Genomic DNA, 22,678 nt, shown 5'->3' with positions numbered 1-22,678 from the left:
GTTGTTTTGTAGGTGGAACAAGACGCACGCACCGACTTAGGGTTCAAGCTCACGATCTAAGAACGTATCAAGATACTGCCTAATGCTTGGAAGCAATGATAAGTTTGTGGAAGCAAAAATCCAAACCAAGTTGAATTAACCTTACATTACCAGTGATTCCCAAAAATGGCGAAAGAGCGTCCTCCTAATGCATTAGGATGTCTTGATCCTGACCATCAGAGAACACTGTATCGCATCACTGGGCAAACACTTTGCCTTCTAAATAATTAATATTACCCATTTAACATCGTTGCAAAAATCCCTTAAGGCTCTCGAAAAGCCTTCGGCAGAGACGTTGGAAGTTAATTTCGGAAAACTTTTCAACTAGTTCCAACTCTCTCTCTGTTCTCTTCCCCGCATCGTAAGGCAAAGGACGAAAGGCACACCGACGGGACTTAAAGCAGTCGTTGCCGTCGTCGTCGTCGTCACTAGGCACAGCACCAAAACTCGTTTCATGTGTATGCTCTCTCCTGCTGCTGTAGGTGGTGTTGCATGTGTTGGTGGGTGAGGTTTCCCTTTGCTTCCATTACCATTGCCATCACCATCAGGAGGCTTTTGCGAGAGGGGGAGGGTAGGCACTCCCACCGGCACCTCACCCCATCCCACCAGTACCCGTAGTGAGTGAGTTTCTAATTGACATTTTCTTAATTAAATTAGCAGTATTATGATTCAATTACTCAGAGCAACGGCAGTGGGTTGTTTCTCATGCTTGCAAGATTGAGAAGCGATCCACTGACGACGGGAAACCCCAGAACGTAAGGGTGATGGTGGTGATAGTGGGAGCGATTTTGCTTCTGTTGTGTAGCCATTGCCTTGCGTGTACGACGATGAAGGTGAGCTTTGGCTTTAGCAAATTAGAAAACGAAAAGGCACCTCCTCAAACTCCCACCTATCTCTGTGCCGTCCCACCACATCGGGCTGCGGATCGGGATTAGTGCGAAAAGCACGCAAACACGTACATCAACCAGGTGGTGCCTGCATTGCATACACCACCTTCGATTTGGGCCACCAGAAAGCGAAGGTGGCCAGAGTTGGCTGCTGAAGAACAGGATGCTCTGGTTCAACAGCAACCCGTTTTTTTGAGACGAACAAAAATCAATCTTCTTACTTCATATGAATGATCATGGTGTATGTGTGTGGTTGGGAATAGTACGGTATACTTCCCTTTTTTGGCGCAACATTGACGCTTGCCCGAGTTGCTCAAATATAATTCCTAAAAGCGTCACGTGTCGGTTGGATGAAATGATGCAGCAGCACCAGGACCAGCAGCCGCCACCAGCAGTAGTGTGCTCTGTTTGCCATAATCAAATCATTGTCTATCTTGGTAGTCCCCGCACGCGACCGGCCAAGGGCAGGCAAGACAAGGGGGAAACAAGGCAACAAAATAAAACTTCCCCTCCCAACTTAGATTGGACTGGTTTTGGCACAATTCTGCAATTAGCTTGATGCAGTAATAAACTAACAAACTGGCAAGGACCTGCACATGACGGAACGGAAGACAGATCTCGCTCGGGCAGGAAGGCAGCACACATCGAGCGCATCGTCTATAGGGGAAGGAATTCTCGTTTGGGAAATGGCTCGTAAAAAGTACTTAGCTTAGGAGAAGAATCGTGGGCCAAATAGATGGTTTATACTTCCACTTCGTATCTGAAGGCCACTTAGCATTAATTATATATTTATGATACAAAGCTCATACACAAATGTTCAATGTAAAATTCGGTTTTTCGACAACACAGAATTTGTATTGTGAGAATGATACGACGAAACACAATCCTACCACAAATCGAAGCAGTTGAAGACGTAGGTGAACCTCTCGGGGGTATCCAATTTCCACAATCACAAAACCGAAAGAAAACACCTACTTCAAAAGCGTTCAAGAACCTATACAAACCACAAACGGCTGTGGTTGGGACAGACCCTTGCTGCACTTTGAGGGTTTCGATTTTCGAACTAAGATTCGTTTGTGGGCCTTGAGTCCAAAATTTTGATTGTTGCTATGTACCTTGCGATCGTAAAGGGTCGATAAGTTCAAGGAAGGTGGAAGGTTTCACTTCTTGCGAAGAATAGTTCAGATTTGTTGGGCAAATTCTCGCACTAATCGTATTCAATTACTAAGCTTGTATGCTCCGGAGTTCACCCTGAAGTTTAAGATCCTCAATATCTATCTGGAGAGTCCCCGAAAAGGAACCAGGAACAGTACTAACCTGGAGTAATCGGCTTTGCAGAGTATCATGCCACTGCGCGTGTAGCAACTGGAACCGATATCGGCCAGCATCGCTCCGCAGCAGGAACATTTCAAGCAGGAGTTGTGCCAGTATCGGTCCAACGCGTGCAGGAAGAATCGTTCCGTGATTTTGCCTGCGTAAGACGGACAGACGATCGAAAACATTAGTGAGATCTTTCCTCAGGCCCAATAAGAAACACTCTTCCGAGACACTTACCTCCACATCCTGCGCAATGTTTGACCGGTCCACCACCATTACCACTGTTCATCTGGTGGAATCCTTGCTGACCGTCCATCTGGCTGACCATTGCGTTCGGACCGCCACCACCACCGCCGCCGCCGCCACCGCCACCACCCCCGTGCCCATTATGGTGAGGCGTTAGCTGTGGGTAGCTGCCGGCATTGTCCGGACTGGGTGAGTGTGGTGAGGACAGATCCGAGTACGGATGGTAGTGGGGATTCATTGCTATTGAGGCGGCCAGTTTGACGGATTTTGGTTTACGCGTTTGTCGTAACGGCGTGTTGGACGACCGCGACAACGCACACGCACACGTGGTGAAGGTGGAAGAAAAACGAAAAACTTAACCGAAACACACTTCACTCACACGGAAGCACACGCGGGTTCACAGGGTTCCCCCTTCAAGCACAAGGGACGAATGCAAAGGATTTTGTACACGGTTATCGATCACTTCGTTTTGGTTTTTTTTTGCGATTTAAATGGAAGTTTCACGTTCTTCGATAGCACGGACACACACTTGAGGGACTAGATTGGAGTCCACACACTAATAAGACTCATTCGCGAGCATTAATCTTCTCTTCAGATATCACTACACAGCACATTCGATCTGTCACTATTCGCGCTCATTACACAGACACAATTTTTATTCAATACGTGACCTGGAAAATAAACGAGAGGAAACAAATTTTATGTTATTGCATGCACAAATCATTGGGGTAAAAGTTAAAACACTGCCATCAGTAATAGAGTTTCTCGCCTCGAGAATCTGCTTAGCAAACATTTGCGCAATGTTCAAACTTCAAGCCCATCCCCGACACCACACAACACAAACACCATTCATCATCAATTCCCATTGACGCCGAGACTCGGGCCGAACCCCGACTATCGAGAACTTATCGTCACGCTAGCAGCCACACATAAAAAAAGCAAACAACAGATAACTGCAGCCTCGACGACTTTCTGCAAGCAAACAACACACGGAGCACCACCAACAACGACGCAACAGCTGCTTCGAATGCACTTTTTGCATGCTCGCTGCATTCGCAAAACTAAAGCTCACTTCCGTTCCAATTCTTATCGAAGAAATGGATGACGGAGAACGAACGAGAGAGAGAGAGAGAGAGAGAGAGAAGCAGAGCGAGAGAGATAGTGAAACCAAGCAAATAAACTAAGAAAACCGCCTTTTTATCGTTGTTTGGGCGGCCATCTGTTGAAAGATTGCGAACAGACGACGAACCTCTTGTGCCGATCAGCCAAAGGGGAAGGACCTTTCGTAGTTGGAGAAGACGACTCTTATCAACGTCTGAACGTGCTCTTCTTTCTGAGAAGAATTTGTTTTTATAAAGCGAATCTAATTTTAAATGTAAAATAATAGCAGTCAACAATTGAGCGGAATTTAACTCGAATCCATCTCACAGGAACTTAACTACCCCTTACTAATACTGTCTGTGTTTGTCCACTGCACTGATAAGATAAAATTTATTATTTCCTGCAACCGCACTTGCAGAGCGGACTGTTTTGTCTAATTGGCGCATTGTTTCCCTGACTATTTATTTTACTATTTGATTTCGATCCGATTCGCCCGGTCGTTTCGTTCCCTCCTTCCAAACAGTGAACAACAGGCTTTAAAACCCCCTGTGACATGAGTTGGATGATTCACTGAAATGTAGTCGTTCTACGTTTTCCGATTTAACCACTCCGGTCGCTTGCCGGGTGCCTATTATTTTATTGTACGTCCCTAGTTCTTCCAGCGTTCCGCTACCAAATGGACGGGTCGGTCTCGTCTCGCCATCTTATCTTGATTCTCATTAAAATCATATAAATATTTCTCCTCAATCTGGTACTCTCACACGACACTTTCTGAGACGGAAACCTCGGGAAGATACTCGTTTTTTCGGTTGCCTAGCGTGCTCTGGCAGCAGGGAAGTTGTTGTGCAATGGCCCTTAAGAGTTCGTTTTGTATTAACGATCGGCTGTTAATTAACCGGTAGCTTACTTACACCAATCGGAAGTGTCTCTCGGTTGGGCGTCGCACTTTTACCAAGCATTGCGATACTTTGACTACAAGGATCCCTTAAATATTTCATTAAGCATTCAAACACACATCATTCTCACAGATCCTTCAGATATAGCAATTCTTCACAAGATAAGCCTCATTGGATGCACTTCTTAAGCACTTTACTTTTCAACCACAAATTCTACTAGACACAGATCCATCTTCTTCACTTTCTTTAATGCACTCAACTCTTTTTGTCGTTACTACATTTGCTTAATACAAAGGAATTCATCCCTTTGGCACTGAGGATTTAAACTTTTTTTCCTGGATGACAACAGAAAACCTGAACTCTTTGGACTTGAAAACTGATCGCAACAATGTCCTTTTCCTGGAAGCGAGGTAGGAAAGAATAGAAAGATAGACAGTAAAATACACATGCACACAATTAGTATTACCGTATTACGAACGACGAAAATGGAATAAATATGTTGAAGCGCAACATAAAAAGGTAAAACAAGTCAAGATACACCGAAAACGAAAAAGTTGAACCTGCGTTTGGGAAAGGTCATTAAGAACTTTCGGACTCTCGACTCTACCTAACTCTAACTGCTGTAGCTGATGTGTGTGTGTGCTGATAAGCGTTGAAAGTTGAAAACAAAGACCCAAAATACAAAGCAACATATCCACTTTCTAACGCCCTGACCGTATGTTATCGCCTGTATTTTCTGATACCTTTGCCGAAGGAATGAAACCACAATAAAACTTATCTACCACCCCGAAGTGGGATCAACCTTTGCTGATGATGATGAGGGATCACTTTATTGTTTTACTGTTCTCTGCTTCCACACAACAAATGAGCCATTAAAACAATTGATTTAAATAAATCCCTCCACTAAAAGAAACTCAGGTAAATAATAATGAGCCACACAGAGACCACTATAAAGACTTGGAAAATCCAAAAGGTGAGTCGAAAGGATACCTCTGAATCCTTACGATTGTTACGTATGTTGAAATATTTTCGCTAAAACAGTGACGACCAACTGCTACCGAGTTGATGCGTTTGCGTTCGTTGTCGTGCGGCAACTGAAACGTCAACATCGTTCGTCGACGATGTGCTGACGAGTTTTCCCCAAAAAACCGCGTGGCGTTACGCATGCACAGCGGGGCGATGAGCGTGGGATGATGTGGGGAGGGATGGAGGTGGTGGTCCAATTCCTCCATAAGCCAGAACGGGAAAACCGAAACAGAACATCACATCGTGTTCGGTGTGTGCCTGTCAGAGGCGCATAGTGAGAAAAATGGTTCCTCACGCAGTGAGCCTCCATCTCACGTACGGTAACTCAACGCAGACGAATATCTCTTTCGTTACGATTTAGCGAGAGAGTGAGAGTGAGAGAGCGCATCACAAAGGGGAATGCTCTTTTTCTCACCATAAGTGAGAAAAGGTTCCTCACGCGCTGGGATGAGATGAGATGAGCAGCGGAACATAATTCTCGATAGCGCGCGCATTTATGCTGCTGCTGGAATGTGTGTAAGCAAAAGCGCAGAGAGTTTTGTTGTCCTTTTTGGCAGCATATACTGTTGTGTGTGCGCGTGTTTGTGTGTGAGAGGGTTTATGCTTGTGTTGGAAACATCGCACGCCAGGTGTGATCGAATAAAAAGGTTTTCCTCCATACTGGCGAGGAGACCAGAAGACAGGCAAGCGTTGGAATTATATGGGGTGAATCGAGCACGTAGTTACAGCGGAGAGTGGCCACATGCACAACAAATCAACAGACACCGAGCCGTCGGGAAATGCGAATTAGGGGAGCGAGCGTGCGAGGATGGTGATAGAAATAATTGGAAAACGATGCATTGCATGAAAAGTGACTTGCGGTACCAAACTTTGAGTTTTTTGTGTGTGTTGTGCGTGATTTATAGGGGATAAAGACCAAATATCGCACACATCATGTTTTGTTGGAGTGATTGTATGCTAAATTGAACATATTATAAGAACACATATTTTTGTAACATGTTCCTATACTCCTTCTTGTTTCACGCTACATGAGGTTTTGACGTGCTCTTGTTCAATAAAATATTAAATTCTTCGTTAGAGAAAATTTGGACATCCTGCATACACTACACAGTGACCGTAACAATCGGATTTAAAAAAAAATCCTAACATTTTTTGCAATTGGATGCAATTAAAATTTAGGTTATTTCAAACGATTATTTCAAACTGGATCACACAAAGAAGCCCCAGCATTTTTTTTATCACAATAGAGCAACTCCAAACTGCATTTCCCATTTTCACACGCCTGTGAGACGATGTGAGTGCCCTTTTTATCGATTACGTGCACCCTTTGCTGTAATAAAAATGCATCTTTTTCCAACAAACAAACCCCACACTCTGCCACTCTACACACACACATGCACTCGCTCGCGGCTTGTTCAATACACCAATCGCACACACAATCCAAGCAACCAACGAACCAACTGAACGAACCTCGTCGTCCGGAGCCTTTTTCTTCCGCACGCGGCCGCTCGTTAGTGTGTATGAGCAATGTTGTTAGCTAAAGGAGAGAAATGGCCAATTAGCGAATGGATTTTCCACTTCCACTTTTCCCTGCGCCGGTCCGCCCCGGCAGCGACGGCACACGTCTGTGACTTAGGGCGCGCACTTCAATCCAAACACCCAGATTGGTTTTCGAAAAAAGCTTTTTTTACTCTGGTGGCGTTCGTTTTTGTTTTGGTGTTTGGTGTTTTCTGTTTTATCATTCGCCGTGGTTTTCCTTCCCAATTAAAGGGAATCTCTTATAATGCGTCTCGGGCGATCGTAAGGCACACATCGGCACACGGGAAAGGAAAAACTCATCGGCAAGAGATTAGCTCACACACACACGAACACACGTACACACATACACACACGGGCACACGAAGATCGTTATCGGCAAGCAATTAATGGGATGAAGAAAAACGGTCGGCATCAGAAAAGAACAGAATAAATCATTCACTTTCGCTGCACGGACGACTCACGCGAATCACTCTCTTTAATGAAGCACAACACAAAAAAAACGAACTCCCGGATAAAAATGGTGAAAATATTAATTTTGTAAATGGCCTACTTTAATCGCGCACCACCACTACCAACAAACGTGGGTTGCTTGTCACCGCGATGGGAATACGATGCGACCGGCAGCAATAGAACCGGCAAACAAAACAAAACCGCCGGGGCCTGGTGTTTTTGGGTGGTTCTTTTAATTATCATTTTCCCTCCCAATTGCACTACTGCACCCGGGTCCGGGTGTAGGCATATGTGTTCAAACCGACGGCCAATACAAATTCAAAATTAAGATAGATTTTAAGGTGCGCTTGTTGTTTTCGTGTGATCTAGACGTCATCAAGAAGCTTCGCAGCAACCACGGACGACGACGGCGAATACACCGCGACACTAGAGACATTCATCATCATCAATATCATCATCATCAACATCATTTTCAACACGTACGAGTGAAAGAGATTAAGCGAGAGGGAGCGAGATAACTTCAATCGAAAAACGAGAAGAAACGAACAAATTCGATGTCAAACAGAAGCACCCAACACTAACAGTACCACATAGCACCAGACAGATAGCAGACACACGACACACAAACGCGCGCGCACACACACAACCACCAACACACACACACAGGATCAGCATCCGTATCACAAAACAGCCGGCAACCAACAGCAGCATCAGGCAGCAGTAATGAGTGAGGATTTTAATTAAATTAATTAAAGCATTTTGGTTTTTTCACTCCTTCTTCCCTCCACGCCGTTTCTTTTCCCGCACCCGGCTTTTCATCCCACCCCGGTTTTCCCTTCCCGGCGTCGACGTCGTCGTTTTTTGCACATAACAAATTGTGCAGCAGCACGTTTGCCATTTTTTTCTGTTTGTTTTCTTGTTTCTCTCTTCTTGGCGATTGAGGAGGCTGATGGGTTTCTTCTCTTCTTGCGCGTCATTTCTCCCAAGCCGTCTTCTTCTTCTTCTTCTTCACCGTTATTTTCCCATTTCGATCGAGACGGGAGACAGATATTCGCGAGAAAAACGAGCGCGAAACTCACGACCGGATGACGGCGTCTTCTTCATGTGCACTACTGTCAAACCACGCACACACACGTACACAAACACACACACAAACACTTTAAAGGCAACATCTGTAGTCAGCATGAAACAGGGACGCGAAGGACTCTGCTCCTTGTTGAATCTCCGGTTGAAACAGAGCAGGCGATGCATTCTTTCTCTTTTGCACATTCACGCACACAAATACACACAGTGACATACACTCCATTCGCACAGCCGTTTTCGGTCGATTTGTTCGCACAACTCATCATCATCAGCAGAAGCATCGTAGTTCGCTCGAACCGTTAATCACTCTGCGTGGTTGCCTTCTTTTTTTGTGCGTAAATGAGGGAGAAACAGGCGAAGGGACGCAATTTTAACATCACAATACACACGGGAATAATACCAAATACAATACCACGGGAATAATACCATTTTTATACTTCAAAAATGCTTTTAGGAATATAAAACTAAACTGCTTTACAGCCAATGTATCCAATCAAGATGAATGCCATAATTTCGTTCCAGCATCCTTTGTTTTTTCTCTATCTCTTTCTTATCCCAGCAGGACGACACGCGGCACGACGACCATGGCGAGTCTGCTGCTGCAAGGATTTTTGTTTTCTAAACGCTCCTAGAACACAACGCACTCTAGACGCATTTTTTCCACAACTCAGGAGAAGTAAAACAAGCGGTCACACAAAATTAGCGAAACTTTCATCTTACTTTATGCGCCCCAAAATTTGGATCTCGAATTACACACAGATACACACGCTCGAGAAACCGGGCTACTGCGATGAAGTCGAACACGTCAAACGATACCACTGGAACTGGTGTACCGGGAACGAAACGAACGCGCGCGCGAGAAACCCATCCACGTCTTGCTACGACCGCTGCTGCGAGTGAACTGAGCACACGAGTGAGAAGAAAATGCGTAGCGGACGGCAAAGTTCGCTCCGCGCGAGAAACGCTCTCACCGTTTGCACAGCGCGTTGCCAACGACAACCGGAGAGCGTGCGTGACGCGTGAGAAACAGCGCCTCATTCGCGTCTGCTCACTCCTATGCATGGAAGGCCGGAATTTTGTTCGCTCTCACTCTCTCTTCCTATTTCTGGTGCGTTGTGGAGTGTCGTGCTGCTTGTGACGTTAGAAAAAAGGGAAAATAAATAAAAACCGCGTGGAAATTTAAGTTGGTCCGCTAACTCCTTCACCTTTAGCCCTTTTTCGTTCGCTAAACGTTCTTGGTGGATTTTTTCCATTATTTCGCTTGATCTTGCTCCACACATAAACAAATCATGATTTATGTTGAACTGCGGTTGCCATAGTGATGACGTCCAAAAAAAAAGACGCAAACGATCGATCATATTTCCCATAGTCCCAATGTCTGCACTCAAGTGCACAAAACAACCGTTCGCGCCTAGAAGCAGCAACATTCATGGTAGAAATTCGATCGAAATTCGAACCCGCGCTGGACAGGGTAGACACCGTAATGTCTACAAACACCCAATTACCACCAAACGCCTGCCTGGGCCGGAATCGTTCAACTACCCTTTTTGTGGCACTAAGAAGCTCGCATTGCCTTCCAACTTCCTCCTTTGTGGACACACATACCCACACACGCACACATTCAAAAACACTCATACACACACACACACAGAACGAGCAACCGCGCTTACTTCAAATTAATAAAACATTCTTCGACTCGAACCGACCCTTGGTGCCTCCTTCCTAACTCCTGTCTTCTCGCTCTTCACCCTACGCTCGGACGCTCACTTTTTCTTTCCCTCTCTTTTACGCTCACTCAACTCAACTCACCCTCTTTAGCACACCCCATTAGAAGCCGGTCTGCGTCCTTGCATCCTAATTCTCCACCGGCACACCGTAATGAACGAACTTCGAACGATCCTGAGCCGAAAACGGACGTTCCTCATCCTACTACCTCCCTTTCTCGGTCATCACGAGTCTCACTATAGCTGGCCGGAAAATCACCCCACACCGGTCAACATTCCAGCACCTCCCCCACCACCACCAGTTCCGTTGGCCGTAAAAGGAAAACTGTGCAGCCGGGAAAACGCGACTGGAAAGCGATTAGAGTTGCTTTCACCCTTACCCCAGCAAGAAAACAAGAGGGGAAAATCGGAAGCACAGACAGCGTGTCTCCCATCGTCCCTCTCCCTCGCTTTCCCCCCTTCCCGATACCTTACTTACTGCCAGAGTCCAGACAGAAGTTCAGTCATTTACAAACCTCCTGGAACCTGCCTGCAACGCAACTAAGGGAAGGGTTTTCCCGATGATGACGATGATGGTCTGTGTGTGTGTGTGTGTGTGTGTGTGTGTGTGTGTGTGTGTGTGTGTGTGTGTGTGAGCAGCGACCTTTGACGCTCGAAGGATCGAAATCGAAACACCGATTGAAATACGGCCAAATGCAAAGGGACGTCTAAGCTCCCGGTAGATCGCTCAACGCACCCGCAATCGTACAGGATGGCGCGACACGGCGTCCTATCCACCAAGGAGGACTCTGGTCTCGGGAATGTTTTGCCAATAGTTGCAACATTTTGTTTGTACAAAATTTAATTGCTTCCATTCGAAAACAAGACTGCGGGCCTTGGAGAAGGGTGACGATATTTGGAAGACGTTTGTATTTTAGAATCACTTTGGAGTTCGAATGAGATGAAGCAACTAAGACTTAACAGTTACTGACAGCCACCAGAGCCTTGTTAACTTCTAATTTTTTGAGATTTAAATCACAAAGTAAACATAATTTAAACGATTTATTATTATCAATCGCCAACAATTTAACTAAAATTGTATCACACTGTTTCCGCTAAAGCGCACTTGACGCCAGCCAAAACACAAAACAGAGAAGGACACGCGCTTCACCAATCGTTGTACCCCAAACGGGCGTTCCGTTCGTTCGTTCGCTCGTTCATTACGCGCGTAACACGAGCGCAGGAAACTTTTGCTTCATTTCTCACCCAACCCTCCCCCTCAAGAACCATCACCACCCCACCACCCCTCAACCCCCATTTAAGCCCACTCCAACAGCATCCCATTTCAATCAACAACATCCCATTAGCCCGGCAGAAATTCGGTACACCAAAAGGATAAAAATGGCTGCAACAACCATCCCGCTGCTGGCCCCCAATCCCCAACCCAGTAGGAGGTGAGTGGGTGGAGCAGAGGCAGAAGTGAATTGGAAAGCTGGGGAGGGAAAAACGACGGGCATACCATTAATTAGAAAATTTTAATTCAACCCTTCAATTTTTAATAAGCTTCTTGTTAAAATGACATAAATTTTTAATTAAAATTTAATTATCATTATTGTGCGGTGTGGGGATTGGGGCGAGAGTGAGACAGGCGGTGAGTGAGCGAGAAGGAAAGCGTTTTTCCTTCTTCTTTTTTTCGTCTGGATGTTTGGTGTGTGTGTGTGCTGCTCGCAAGAGAGTGAAGAAACATGTGGAAAACGGTTCCTTAGGATGCTGGGACAGTTCCAGGAAAGTTCGCGCGAACGCTTTGTGAGTGAGCGAGTTCGGTGTGAGTGTGTGAGGCGGAATGGGTGAGAAAATTGTACGAAGAAGGAAAATCCTGGAGCTGCCGGTGCTGATGCTCCGGCTGATGCTCGTTTCTAGTCCTCGCGTCCTAGCCTTTGCAATTGCCATGCCTCGTGGAGTATGAGGAAAAATCTAATCGTTTTCTTGGGGACGGTCTTCCACATAACGGCAATTTGGAGCGAGCGGTCTCCAAAGGGAATTCATTAAATGCTGCCGAAGCTGTCGATGTTCGAGGGAATGGGAACAATTTTCATTAAATCCAATTCATATTTGTAAATTGTTTTTGTTAGGTTTGCAGAGAAGATATCTATTATTTGGTTAAAGTTCAAGATATTTTGAATAATTTTTATCACTACTTCCATCCTATAAAAAGCATTCAACTATAAAACACAGTCCAATTCCTCCAAGTCGTTATTATAGATGATTATCTCTGTACGGCCATAATATTTTAATGCACAAATAATCTAAAACCATCCCTACTTCACCTGAACAAAGGCAAAAAAAACACTCCCATTGGCCATCGTTAGCAAAAGGGGCCACTAATCGCACGATTAGAACAGCGCATAATGTAATTGAGAACGCGAATAAGCTATCGATGCCGATGATATCCGCCACCACGCTCGTCGTAAAGGAAGCGCCGGAAAATCTAAGCCCACCGCGTCCGCCATCGCCCCCCAAGTGAGGTCAATTTTCTAGCGAAGATCATTTCACCGCTTCCCTTTTTCCACCGCGCTTAGCACTAATTGAATTGTGCTAGAGGGAAAAGCGAAGAACAAAAAACAGCATCACCGAATTGCTGCTCCAACCGAAGGGAGTAGGCGTCCTTGGGACGGTTGGGCTCTTTCGAACGGCAAACCACAGCAGCAGCACATCCTTTTTCGCTCGCTGTTCTCAGGACTAACGAACGACCTGGCGACGCGCACACACGTTTGAATGTGGGCGTACAACAGTATACACGCCATCGCAGTCGCACAGGCACTCGTGCCAGCCTGAAGAAAGATTACAGAAGGAGAAGCACACCCGGCCGACCGGGAGAGAAAATTTGATTGAGGGACGGATGTTAATTAGAAAATAAGTAAACAAAGACGCGAAACCGTTGCTGCCAGTGTCCCCAAAAGAAGGAAGCTGTATGTGTGTGTATGAGTAGAGTAGGTTCTTCTGATTGCCCGGGAGATGCGACAATCGGTCCCTTGCGTGTGGTGATGGTGGTGGTAACAAAGGCTTGAGTCATTTGATTCCGGTCTCGAACCGCAATTGATTGGGCAGCAAAGGGACACAGGCAGACGTCAGGCACGAAGCGATGGGGGATGATTGATGGAATTTCACTATAAAACGAGGCAACCCGCTAAGGGTTGTTGTTCCGTTCACCTCTCGTTCTCGGCGAGCAGGACGGACTCGTTCGTCTGCTAACTCCACGGCGGCACGGCATCATCATCATCATTGTCATTCGTACGAAAACTGAATTAGTATGAAACAATTGATCTTAATTGAAATGAGTTCGGGTTGAACGAATTCGATAAATACCGTAAGATTGCTTCCACCCAGTTTTTCTCACCCTTGCCCCAACCCTAATCAACCCCTCGGTGGTGGTGGCTGCCTCGTTGGCGGTAGCAATAGCAGCAGCCGTACCACACCAGATCATTTTCCTAATGATTTCTCTCCACAAAAAGTGCGAGTGAGACCGAGAACAAGAAGAAGGTCCATTTATCATATTGAACGCGCGGCGGAAAACGTGATTGGAAAGTGTCCGGGAGTTGACCGAAAAAAGTGACTTAGGGCTTAGATTTGGCCGAGGGAAGATGAGGTTACAAGTTTACTTTGGTGCTGTCTTTGGTGATTGAATTTTCTTTTTCAATTAACTTCATATAGTTTCAATGTTCGATTTGAAGGGAAGATGTTGGATTGAAGAGAAGCTTTAATTACTAATTTAACATAATTGTACAGCAAGGAAGCTGATACTTTAAGGAGTATATATTTTCTAAGTTGAGTTAAGTTTGTAGACCAAGATAGGCTTGATGGAAGTAGATAGATATCCGCATGTTCTTACTTTTCGGGCTCTATAACCCCAAGAAGGCTTGATACATTGACTTGGTTTACCCGCACATCAAGTTAAGCTGATCGTACAAGTTCAAAAAATAAGTATAATAAATGATCCGAATATATTCATTTCCTCTTGAACAAGCCAAGTCACAGCCCGATTCTCAACTTAGGGAGCATCACACGAAAACACTCCATTTATTATCGCGTTATCAACTCTTTTCCTAATCAACTCCAATTCGCTCAATTTCTTGATTAAACTTTTTTAAAAGCCCTCCAACGAAAGAAAGCAAAAAAAGCAGACCCGGTTTCCACACCGAAAACCATCTGCTCAGTTAATTGATATTATTAGCCCCCTAAGTGCCTTCCAGCCTTCCCGTCTGGTCCTTCTCTCACCAGTGTGTCGCATCAAACCTACAGGTTGATGTCTTTAAAGAGTTGAGACGTATGCATGTCTCGGAAGAGGGAGCGTAGGAAGGGAACATTTTTAATTTTTCTTCCTTCTCACACTCACTCATCCCACCCGAGCGATGCTCCCCAGAGTTCTTCCAAAAACCATATTCTAAGGATTCTTCCGCTTCCGGCAAAGTTTTCTTCTAAAATTCTTCTCATTCGCCTTACCAACAAAAAAACAGAAAAAAATGGTCCCTCGTTTCTTGGTAAGTAAGCAATTTAACGGCACAGCGGTGTGTATTGCGGTGTACTGCAGAGCAAGTCCTGGGTGAGAGAGAAAGGAAAAAAATGCCCTAAAAACGCACAACTTTCTTCCTTAATCCGTTTAATGCGCTGAAGCCTTTCGGAAGGTCTGTCTGCCCAATGGATGAGTGGTGTGTGTGTGTGTGGACGTGTTGGAACAACTTTGACTAGATAAGTTGCGTGGAAGGATTGAACCATTTGAAGTAGGTTAATATAGGGGTGGCTGAGGGAAGGGGCTAAATTGAACAGGGGAAGGCAGGAAATTTAACCAGGAACCAGGATCTTATATGGGCCGCGAGAAGAAAACTGGAGCTGGTGACGATGTCAATCCCGGGCTGGTTGCGTTCCTCCATCGGTGGTTCATAACTTTTCATCAAATGCCTTTCTGTTTTCCCTTTCTTACGCACAGGCACGCCCGGTGTGTACGGCTTAATGCTTCAGCTAATCGCGGAAATGTGCACTCATTTACTTCCATATTAGTGGATAAGTTCCTGTTATGTGGTAGCAAATGAAAAAATGTCAGCAAATCACATCTATTATCTCCTTTTTCAATTGTATTCGTGGAGCGTTCGAAGTAAATTTTCCTGGATTTCCCTAATTTATACATATTCCCTTGTATTAATTAAGCTCTTAGGGCATTGCAACATCAAGTTTCAAATAATTTCACAATCGTATTCCTTTCTTCCATACACTTTTCATTCAGTGTTGAAAAAGAAAAGAAAGAAAACGCTTGATTTTTCCACCAAAAGGAACAGATTCCTCTCAACAACAGCAACGAGGCCAACAATTGCTTTAATTTAGTAAGATCCTCTCCTGCTTCACATCACACATACAGCCATGCAGCCATCCACACATACGCGCGAAACGATTAAAACTTCCTCACCCGGGCCGTCCTACCCCGTTTTATCTGCATCGTCGTCCTCTACCTTGCGTCACCGTCTCACACACGCACCACAGCCAAGATCCTGACGAGCGGGACGAGTGTTTTTTGAAAAACTTAATTAATTTAAATTAAAATATAGAATCTTTCATTCAACTCACACACACACGGGCGCGCTTCTTGATGAGTTCTTGAGATGGGCGAGAGCGCTTTTTTGCGCTTTCTTTTGTTTCGCTTTAATTATTGTCGTAATCTTACACACCAGGCGAAGGCAAGGGGATTAGGGCAACGTGAGGCAAGGACTTTTTCCAGATTGCAGCTAATCTTCAAACATACTGGCGCTGCTCGGTACGGTAGGAACGGCAGATTTGAGTAGATTTCATCCATTTCCCTTTTTTTCCTTCTGTAAGGGTTTTGCCTGCTTCACGTAGAAGGAGAGTGCGTGCACACACAAACACACACACATAAGAATCAACCCTTCTTCTTGCCATATGGAGTTAATTGGCACCGAGTTTTGGACGACAGGGGAAGGAAACGAAGGTGGCAATGCGCGCACAGGGAGGGAAGTTGGGAAATTAAATCTGCTTTCATTTTCCTTCACGGCCAAAATGCACGGTAGACGGAGCGCGCCCCGTTTGAGCCGTTGCCAAGAAGTCGATCGTCGATGGATGCAACGGCAACAGGCACGGTGTTGTGCATGTACCAACACCAACGGAGGACCAATCTTATGGGTTTTGCTTACTTCCCGTTTTTGGATCCAACTTATGGCAAGTGGGACCGATACGGACAGAGTCAAATTTTGAGCTGGTGCTTTACGAATGAGATTTGTATGTTCTTTGATCTGTGAGAGGATATATTGGCAATTGAACTTTGCAATAATCATGGCAGACTATCCTTTGAATGCTCCACAAAAGTCTCCCCATTTCCTCCTCCTCCTTATTCTTACCTGTGAGGACTCTCCCTCTCCGAATTGTTCAAATTTTATAGCAAATTCTGAAATGAGAACAAAAAGGAAACAGCGGTTAATTTATAGCAACGAACAGTTTCTAATCTGTTAATGAATTCTGCTTCCCGCAAGGGTCAAAGGGTAATGAAAAATCGAAGCAATGCATCAACACCCATCAGCACATCTCTCCTGTATGCACGTTCGTCGTCGATGCGATGCTTATGCACACCCGAGCCCCGAGCAGATCGTGATCGACAAACAGAGCGAGTGGAACCACACCAGAAACACCGATTGCAGCTCACTCTCGCCGAGCTGGTAAACAACATTGGCAACATTGCATACCATCACCGTCACACCTACCAACCCCACTGCTTGCCCCCTACTAGCCCTCCCTTGCGCTCGATAACCCTTCGCACCCAAATGCGCCAACCTGCTGTTGTATCTCTCACGCCCCCGCGCACATGTAAATTGCATGGCATTTATTTATTAATTAAAAATCCAACTCTTCCAATTAAAACCTTCCCATCTCGCTTCCTTTTATTGCATTCGCCGTCCTCCTATTTCGCACGAAGAGTGTGCGCGTATTGTGTCCCTTTCTTGCGCCCTTTAAAAATAAATTCAAATACTTTGACCACCCACTCCACCACGGCCACGGAACATGGTGGTGCGTTTTTCGAATCGGAAGCGAATGAATGCGGATGGGGGTGGCAAAACTGGCACGGCACATACCATTAGACGAGTGGCTGCAGCAGCAACATCTCCGGAGTGGGCCATGCAAGTGCTCGATGTGCAGAGCGTGGACTGGGAGCAAAAGAAAAAACAAACAAACGACACAAGCAAATCAGTTTAAGCTGCGTGCGAGGGATGGAGAGCTGCGCCGGTGGGGATCGTCACGACGGAGGACAGCACCAATCGTACTTGTGGAGACGAAGCTCGAGCAGCCAAGTTGCAGCCAGTTCCTGCACAGCCGACAGCAGCAGCAGCAGCAGCAGCAGCAGCAGCAGCAGCAGCAGCAATGTTCATTAATTTTTCAAGTCCTAATTAACTGCTGCTTTACACCGGCGAGGCAATCGCGCCTTGGCGTTTATCTTTTTCGCAACTTCCCCCCCTCCTCGCTCCCTCTGTCTGGTCGTCGACTTCCTTCTCCGTCGGTGTAACACGTCACGCCCGCGATTTACTGAGATGAGAAGAAAAGCATCCCGGTGTCGCCCCAGCTGAGCGCATCGGTTGGATGTCAGATGTTCACTTGGCTCACACGAGGCATGTCCGTTTTTGGTCGAATAATTGAGTTCTAAAATTCGTTATCTAAATATTTGTTTCCAGAAAGCTTAGTTATTAAAGACTTGAAGATGAGGACGCTGTAAAGATCTCTTTTCAATCGTTTGATTGATCATGGTGATCGAACGGAGTAGCCCAAAAGATCATTGCTTCTATATTACAAACCTTATACGATTTTTAATAGTCAATTCGTTGATGGTTAATAAACAAACAAATATTGTCCGCCCCGTAACTCCACCTATCAAAGAAAATCCCCGGAAGGTCAAGCCACCATATGTTAGGACAGTCTGGTGCACAGCTAATTAAATGCAAGACCCGTCTCTTTCTTATCATCCAGGAGAACCAGAGTTCCTCCGGCTGCTTCCCTCACTCAAGTCATACATGATTGCCACACGGATCCTCCTGACAGCATCACAAAAAAACAAAAAATAAACAACTCTCCAGACCAGGTAGCTGGGAAATGGTGATAACGATGCGAGAGTACGACTACAAGGTTGGGAAGGCCTCATATTCCTGCGAATAATCACAAACGCGCCAGCCAGCCAGGCTTCGGGTATCGGTCACTTTGCACGGCAAGACAGACCCTTCCTCTCTTCAACCCAGGCCCTCAAGATGGCTCTCCTCGTCCCCACTCCCCACACCCGCATCCCCTTGCACCCAATGGAGCTCTCCCTCGGTTTGAAAATACACAACTTTGCAACTTTAATGAATCCAATTATTTTTCCGTTAATTATTTTCACGCCAACTTGTCAAACCCACGTTCCGACCGAAACCGTTTTCCCTGCTCCGCTCGGATACGGTTCCTCCCCAAAACCCTCGACGTGAAGTCCACACGTTAGCAAGAGTGAGAAAGACGTTTCCCCGTTTTTCCCGAACGCACAAAAAAGACCTGAGATGAGATCCGAGCTCGAATAAAAAGGGCGAGTGAGATGGCGCGCATCTCATCTGCTCTCACCTCATCATCATCATCACCATCATCGCAGCTTCACAGCCACGCGGTTTTAAGGGAGATGTTTGCGAACCATTTTCTTCCCTCGCGTCCTTTAGCCAAGAAAACTTCACACGAGAGAGTGAGCGGGGAAAAAGGAGGGGAAAAGAAGCGAGGAAGTTTTCTTCAGCATCCTTTCGCTGGTTCCCGAAACGGACCCAACGGAACCGTCGGTGGGGTTGCATGCTGTCCATTTTGCTCCAGTTCGGAACGTAATTAAATGCGCTACCACTGTTACTATTATCGTTGTTATTCTTATTGCTTACTGCGGTCCTTCATCCCCGGCCCGTGTTTTGATCGTGGGGGGATGAAGGATGGATGCGAGACTTGGGTGGTGAGCATCCACACTCTGCTCACGCGACTTCTGCTCGAGCAAGTCGGTCGGTGGAAAATCAGGCGCCGGATGAAGAGAAAAACAGTTTCTAGGATGTGCTCCGTTGTCCCGGTGAAGAAACTTAAACTTCTCACACATCTCGCCCAGCACAAGGATTCGCGACAGCTACTGGAAACGTGGAGTGAAGAGGCCGGAAGTCTGCGTATGGGGAGTCCGCGTGCACGTGGGCATATAATTAAAGAAAGGCAGCAACAGAAAAAGGCGATAATAACAATACGCGAAAATGTACATTCGCTATAATTTTATAACTAATTATCTGCTGCATGTCCCCCCTAAGGGCGTCCCAAGCGAGTTTCGTGTTTACCCCAGAGACAGCGGCGCTTTCACGTGACACACAACCCGCCGCCTGTGGGATTGAGGAAAACTCGGATCGTTTTTCGTTCATTATAAGGGTGAAATGCGAACGGAGCTCCCAAGGCTAATTATGACACCCTCTGTGTGTGTTTTTTGTTGGCACCAAGAAAAGTTGTGGAGCAATAGAACTCGCCCGTTCCAATCGCGAAGGATCACACGAGGAGCAGGCAGACAGTTGCTCTCCTTGTTGTTTGGGTGAAAGCGTTTAAACAACCATAAAACGATTGGAGTTTAATTGGTTCACAAAATTGATAAAATAAAACTTAATGTAATTAGATTTGGGTGGGGCGAGGATCTCCACCAACCCCTCTCCCGGCCGGATGTTTGTTACTTGTGTAATGAATATTCAATTTTGGGTTCGAGAAACTGGGAAATAAAATCATAAAAGCGATACCATTCCGACTCAATGATACCGATCCGACAGGCACAACCCCTTGTTCCGGCTAAAGAACTCGGGCACTGACTCGGCTGTACCATCCGATTCTGACACCATTGTTTCGTACCAAATGCAATTTCCAGCAGTTTTTTGGTGGTTGAGCGTGGTGCGTCTCGGCCTCGTCCTCATTGCTCTGAATCCTTTCGCCGGCAGTCTCCAAAGCGAGCGGGCAATTTTCCGCCCAAGGTTTAGAAAAGTCGGCCACCAACGCCCGGGTAGGTAATAATATCCGCGTGTCTGTCCAATCGGTTCCGAACGGGATGGAAGGACGGGGCGACGAGACAGCGACACGGCCACGGAGCATCGGCACGAGGACTGTGCGATGGAGTGAGCATGTTTCAGTTTTGTCCGTGATGCTTTTAATTAAAATTTTATCTCTCCCAATGTCTCGGGCGAGCATCGCTTCACCCTGGCACACGACGGAACGCGCGTTTGTATTGCACCATGTTTTCCCCGTCCACCATTTTCCTGGATCCCCTTCCGGAACTCGGCACGCCAACGCAGCGCAGTAACGCGGAAAGTGGTGGAAAATTGGGGATCCTCCAAACAGTTTTAGGGAGGAAGCAGAAGTAGTTCCATCCGACCGCCCGAAAAAGTCTTCTACAGGACAGGGCGCAATAGGAAAGGGGTTTAGCGAGCCTTGGTTTGGTGCGTTTTGTGGAAGGAAAACTTTCGCAGCCAAGCATTTCCGCCAGTCAATATCCAGGCTGGGTGCCGTACTTGGAGTCGGAGGACGAATCGATCCTGAAAAAAACCAAGCCATCCTTACCAAGAAGTCTTCCTGCACATTAAGGCGATGTTTCGGAGTGCATTTTGTTGATATTCCTCGTCAGATTTAGGTGCATCTAATGTGCTTTTAATAATCGGTCTTTAGCCTCCTCCAAAAGGGTAGAGAATGACTTTCCGAAAAGGATTACACGAATGAAAAAAAGAAAACTGTCTTCCGAAACAAAACAAGAAACACCAAATAAACTAACTCCCACCACGGGAGAAATAATTTGAGAAGCTAAATATGTTTTAATTGCATGGCCCCGGTCCGGTTCTTGGAGTTCGTTTTGCCATCCATTATATCACGCCGAAAAACCAGTTCACAATGGTCCTCTCCTAATTTCAATTTAATTCTTCGTTTCCGCTCATTTAGAAACGATTACGTGGTACCCCCTCCCCACCATTAGCTGTAACAGTGTTGAGGTCCGACCGAAAACGAAATATTCATCTTAGAACACGCTTCTTTTGATTCAGATGGCTCGTTGGTGGAGTATTGTTATTATTATTTAGAAATTTAATTAAGTTCACCATAAGCGCCCACTACCAGTCGAGAAGACTTACAACTAATCAATAACCAACCAACCCACACACACACACAAAGTTCGAACTTCGTGTCAATTTAGTTTTGGCCGCAACTCGGTCGATCGAATTCATATTCGCCAAACATCGAACGCCCGGTCGAGCTGAATATTTAATAATTAAAACGCCTCCTCCATCATCATCAGCAGCATCATCGTCCTGTGGCGATTCGAAATTCGCCGTAAATTTGATTGATTTGATGAAAGCTTCAATTAGACGAAATACGGGACAGAGAGACAGCTAGAGAGAGAGAGAGAGAAAGAGAGAGAGAGAAAGAGAAAGAGCGATAGCTGACTGTAATCTCTGGCTAATAGATCAAAGCCGGACGCATTTTCCCAAACCCGGGCCATGTAATGTTGGACCACTACTATTGTCAATAGATTAGGTGGCTCGCGGGCGTACCTAATGCTTTACTATATCACGTTTAGCAATCTCTTTTTGGGGGAGTATATGGAGACGGTTGGTTGGGTTTTGATTTGGAGCAGCTGAAGGGTTAAATAATTTCGCGGAATTCTATGCAAGACGCATTTGCTTTGCGAAGGGTAGGACCTGCTGCTAATTAGATGTTTATTGCGAGATCTTGCTTTCAGAACGTGGCACAAGAATTCGACGCGAGATCAATTGGAGCCGTTGCATGAAAGGATTCTGAAGGATGTATCGAAGAAAGCTGTGTTGGAACTTAATGTGTGTATTGTGGAAGACAATTAGCTGAGAAATATTGAGGAGTCCTGAATAGCTTCTATATCAGTATGAATATCCTATGTATGGAGCTCCAATTATCAGCGCCTACTAAAATTAACAAATGCGTCAACCTCGTTCTACACACCACGATACGACACCCCGCGTTGACTGACGTGCTCAACGTTACTGATTAGATATTAATTGAAATTCGTCCCAAAAACTCTTTGCCATCCTAGAAGCATAGGTGACGGAGACGAAACGCAGGACTCTGGTGGGCAGGGGAGTGGCGTTGTCTCGCGAAAGATTGCTGCTATCGCTTCTCGCTCGAATGGAAAACATCAATCTATTGTGTAGAGCAAATCCTGCTAATTACTGGAAATGTAAATAATTCACTAATTACGTCCCGGGCCGGCCCGTGCTGCCACCGTTCCCTTTCGCCCTAGGACATCGCGGGAGGGCAGTTATCTACGTGGATACAGCACCGGAGAGTTGGTGCTTGTATCATCAATCAT

General features: G+C 45.8%; 1 protein-coding gene across 6 annotated transcripts in view; it reads right to left on the bottom strand.

Annotated features, from left to right (window-relative positions):
- LOC118514036 (LIM domain transcription factor LMO4.1) overlaps positions 1 to 22,678 on the bottom strand; it is a 169,093-nt gene that overhangs the window by 23,086 nt on the left and 123,329 nt on the right. The window contains exons 5-7 of one of the 6 annotated variants that reach the window (XM_036060513.1): positions 16,689 to 16,735; positions 2,481 to 3,160; positions 2,244 to 2,397 (exon numbers count right to left, since the gene is read on the bottom strand). In XM_036060513.1, the coding sequence (XP_035916406.1) occupies positions 2,244 to 2,397; positions 2,481 to 2,727 (401 nt within the window). In that variant the 5' untranslated portion in view covers positions 2,728 to 3,160; positions 16,689 to 16,735. Of the gene's footprint in view, positions 1 to 2,243; positions 2,398 to 2,480; positions 3,161 to 4,501; positions 4,831 to 5,476; positions 5,609 to 8,325; positions 8,429 to 8,513; positions 8,534 to 9,304; positions 9,494 to 16,688; positions 16,736 to 22,678 lie in introns of those variants that run through there. The other 5 variants (XM_036060512.1, XM_036060515.1, XM_036060516.1 and 2 more) reach the window with 5 other exon arrangements.

Source organism: Anopheles stephensi, chromosome 3 (assembly GCF_013141755.1).
Source record: "Anopheles stephensi strain Indian chromosome 3, UCI_ANSTEP_V1.0, whole genome shotgun sequence".
Taxonomy (NCBI): Eukaryota; Metazoa; Arthropoda; class Insecta; order Diptera; family Culicidae; genus Anopheles; species Anopheles stephensi.
The sequence above is the reverse complement of the archived record's forward strand: the minus strand, read 5'-3'. Positions and strand labels throughout refer to the sequence as shown.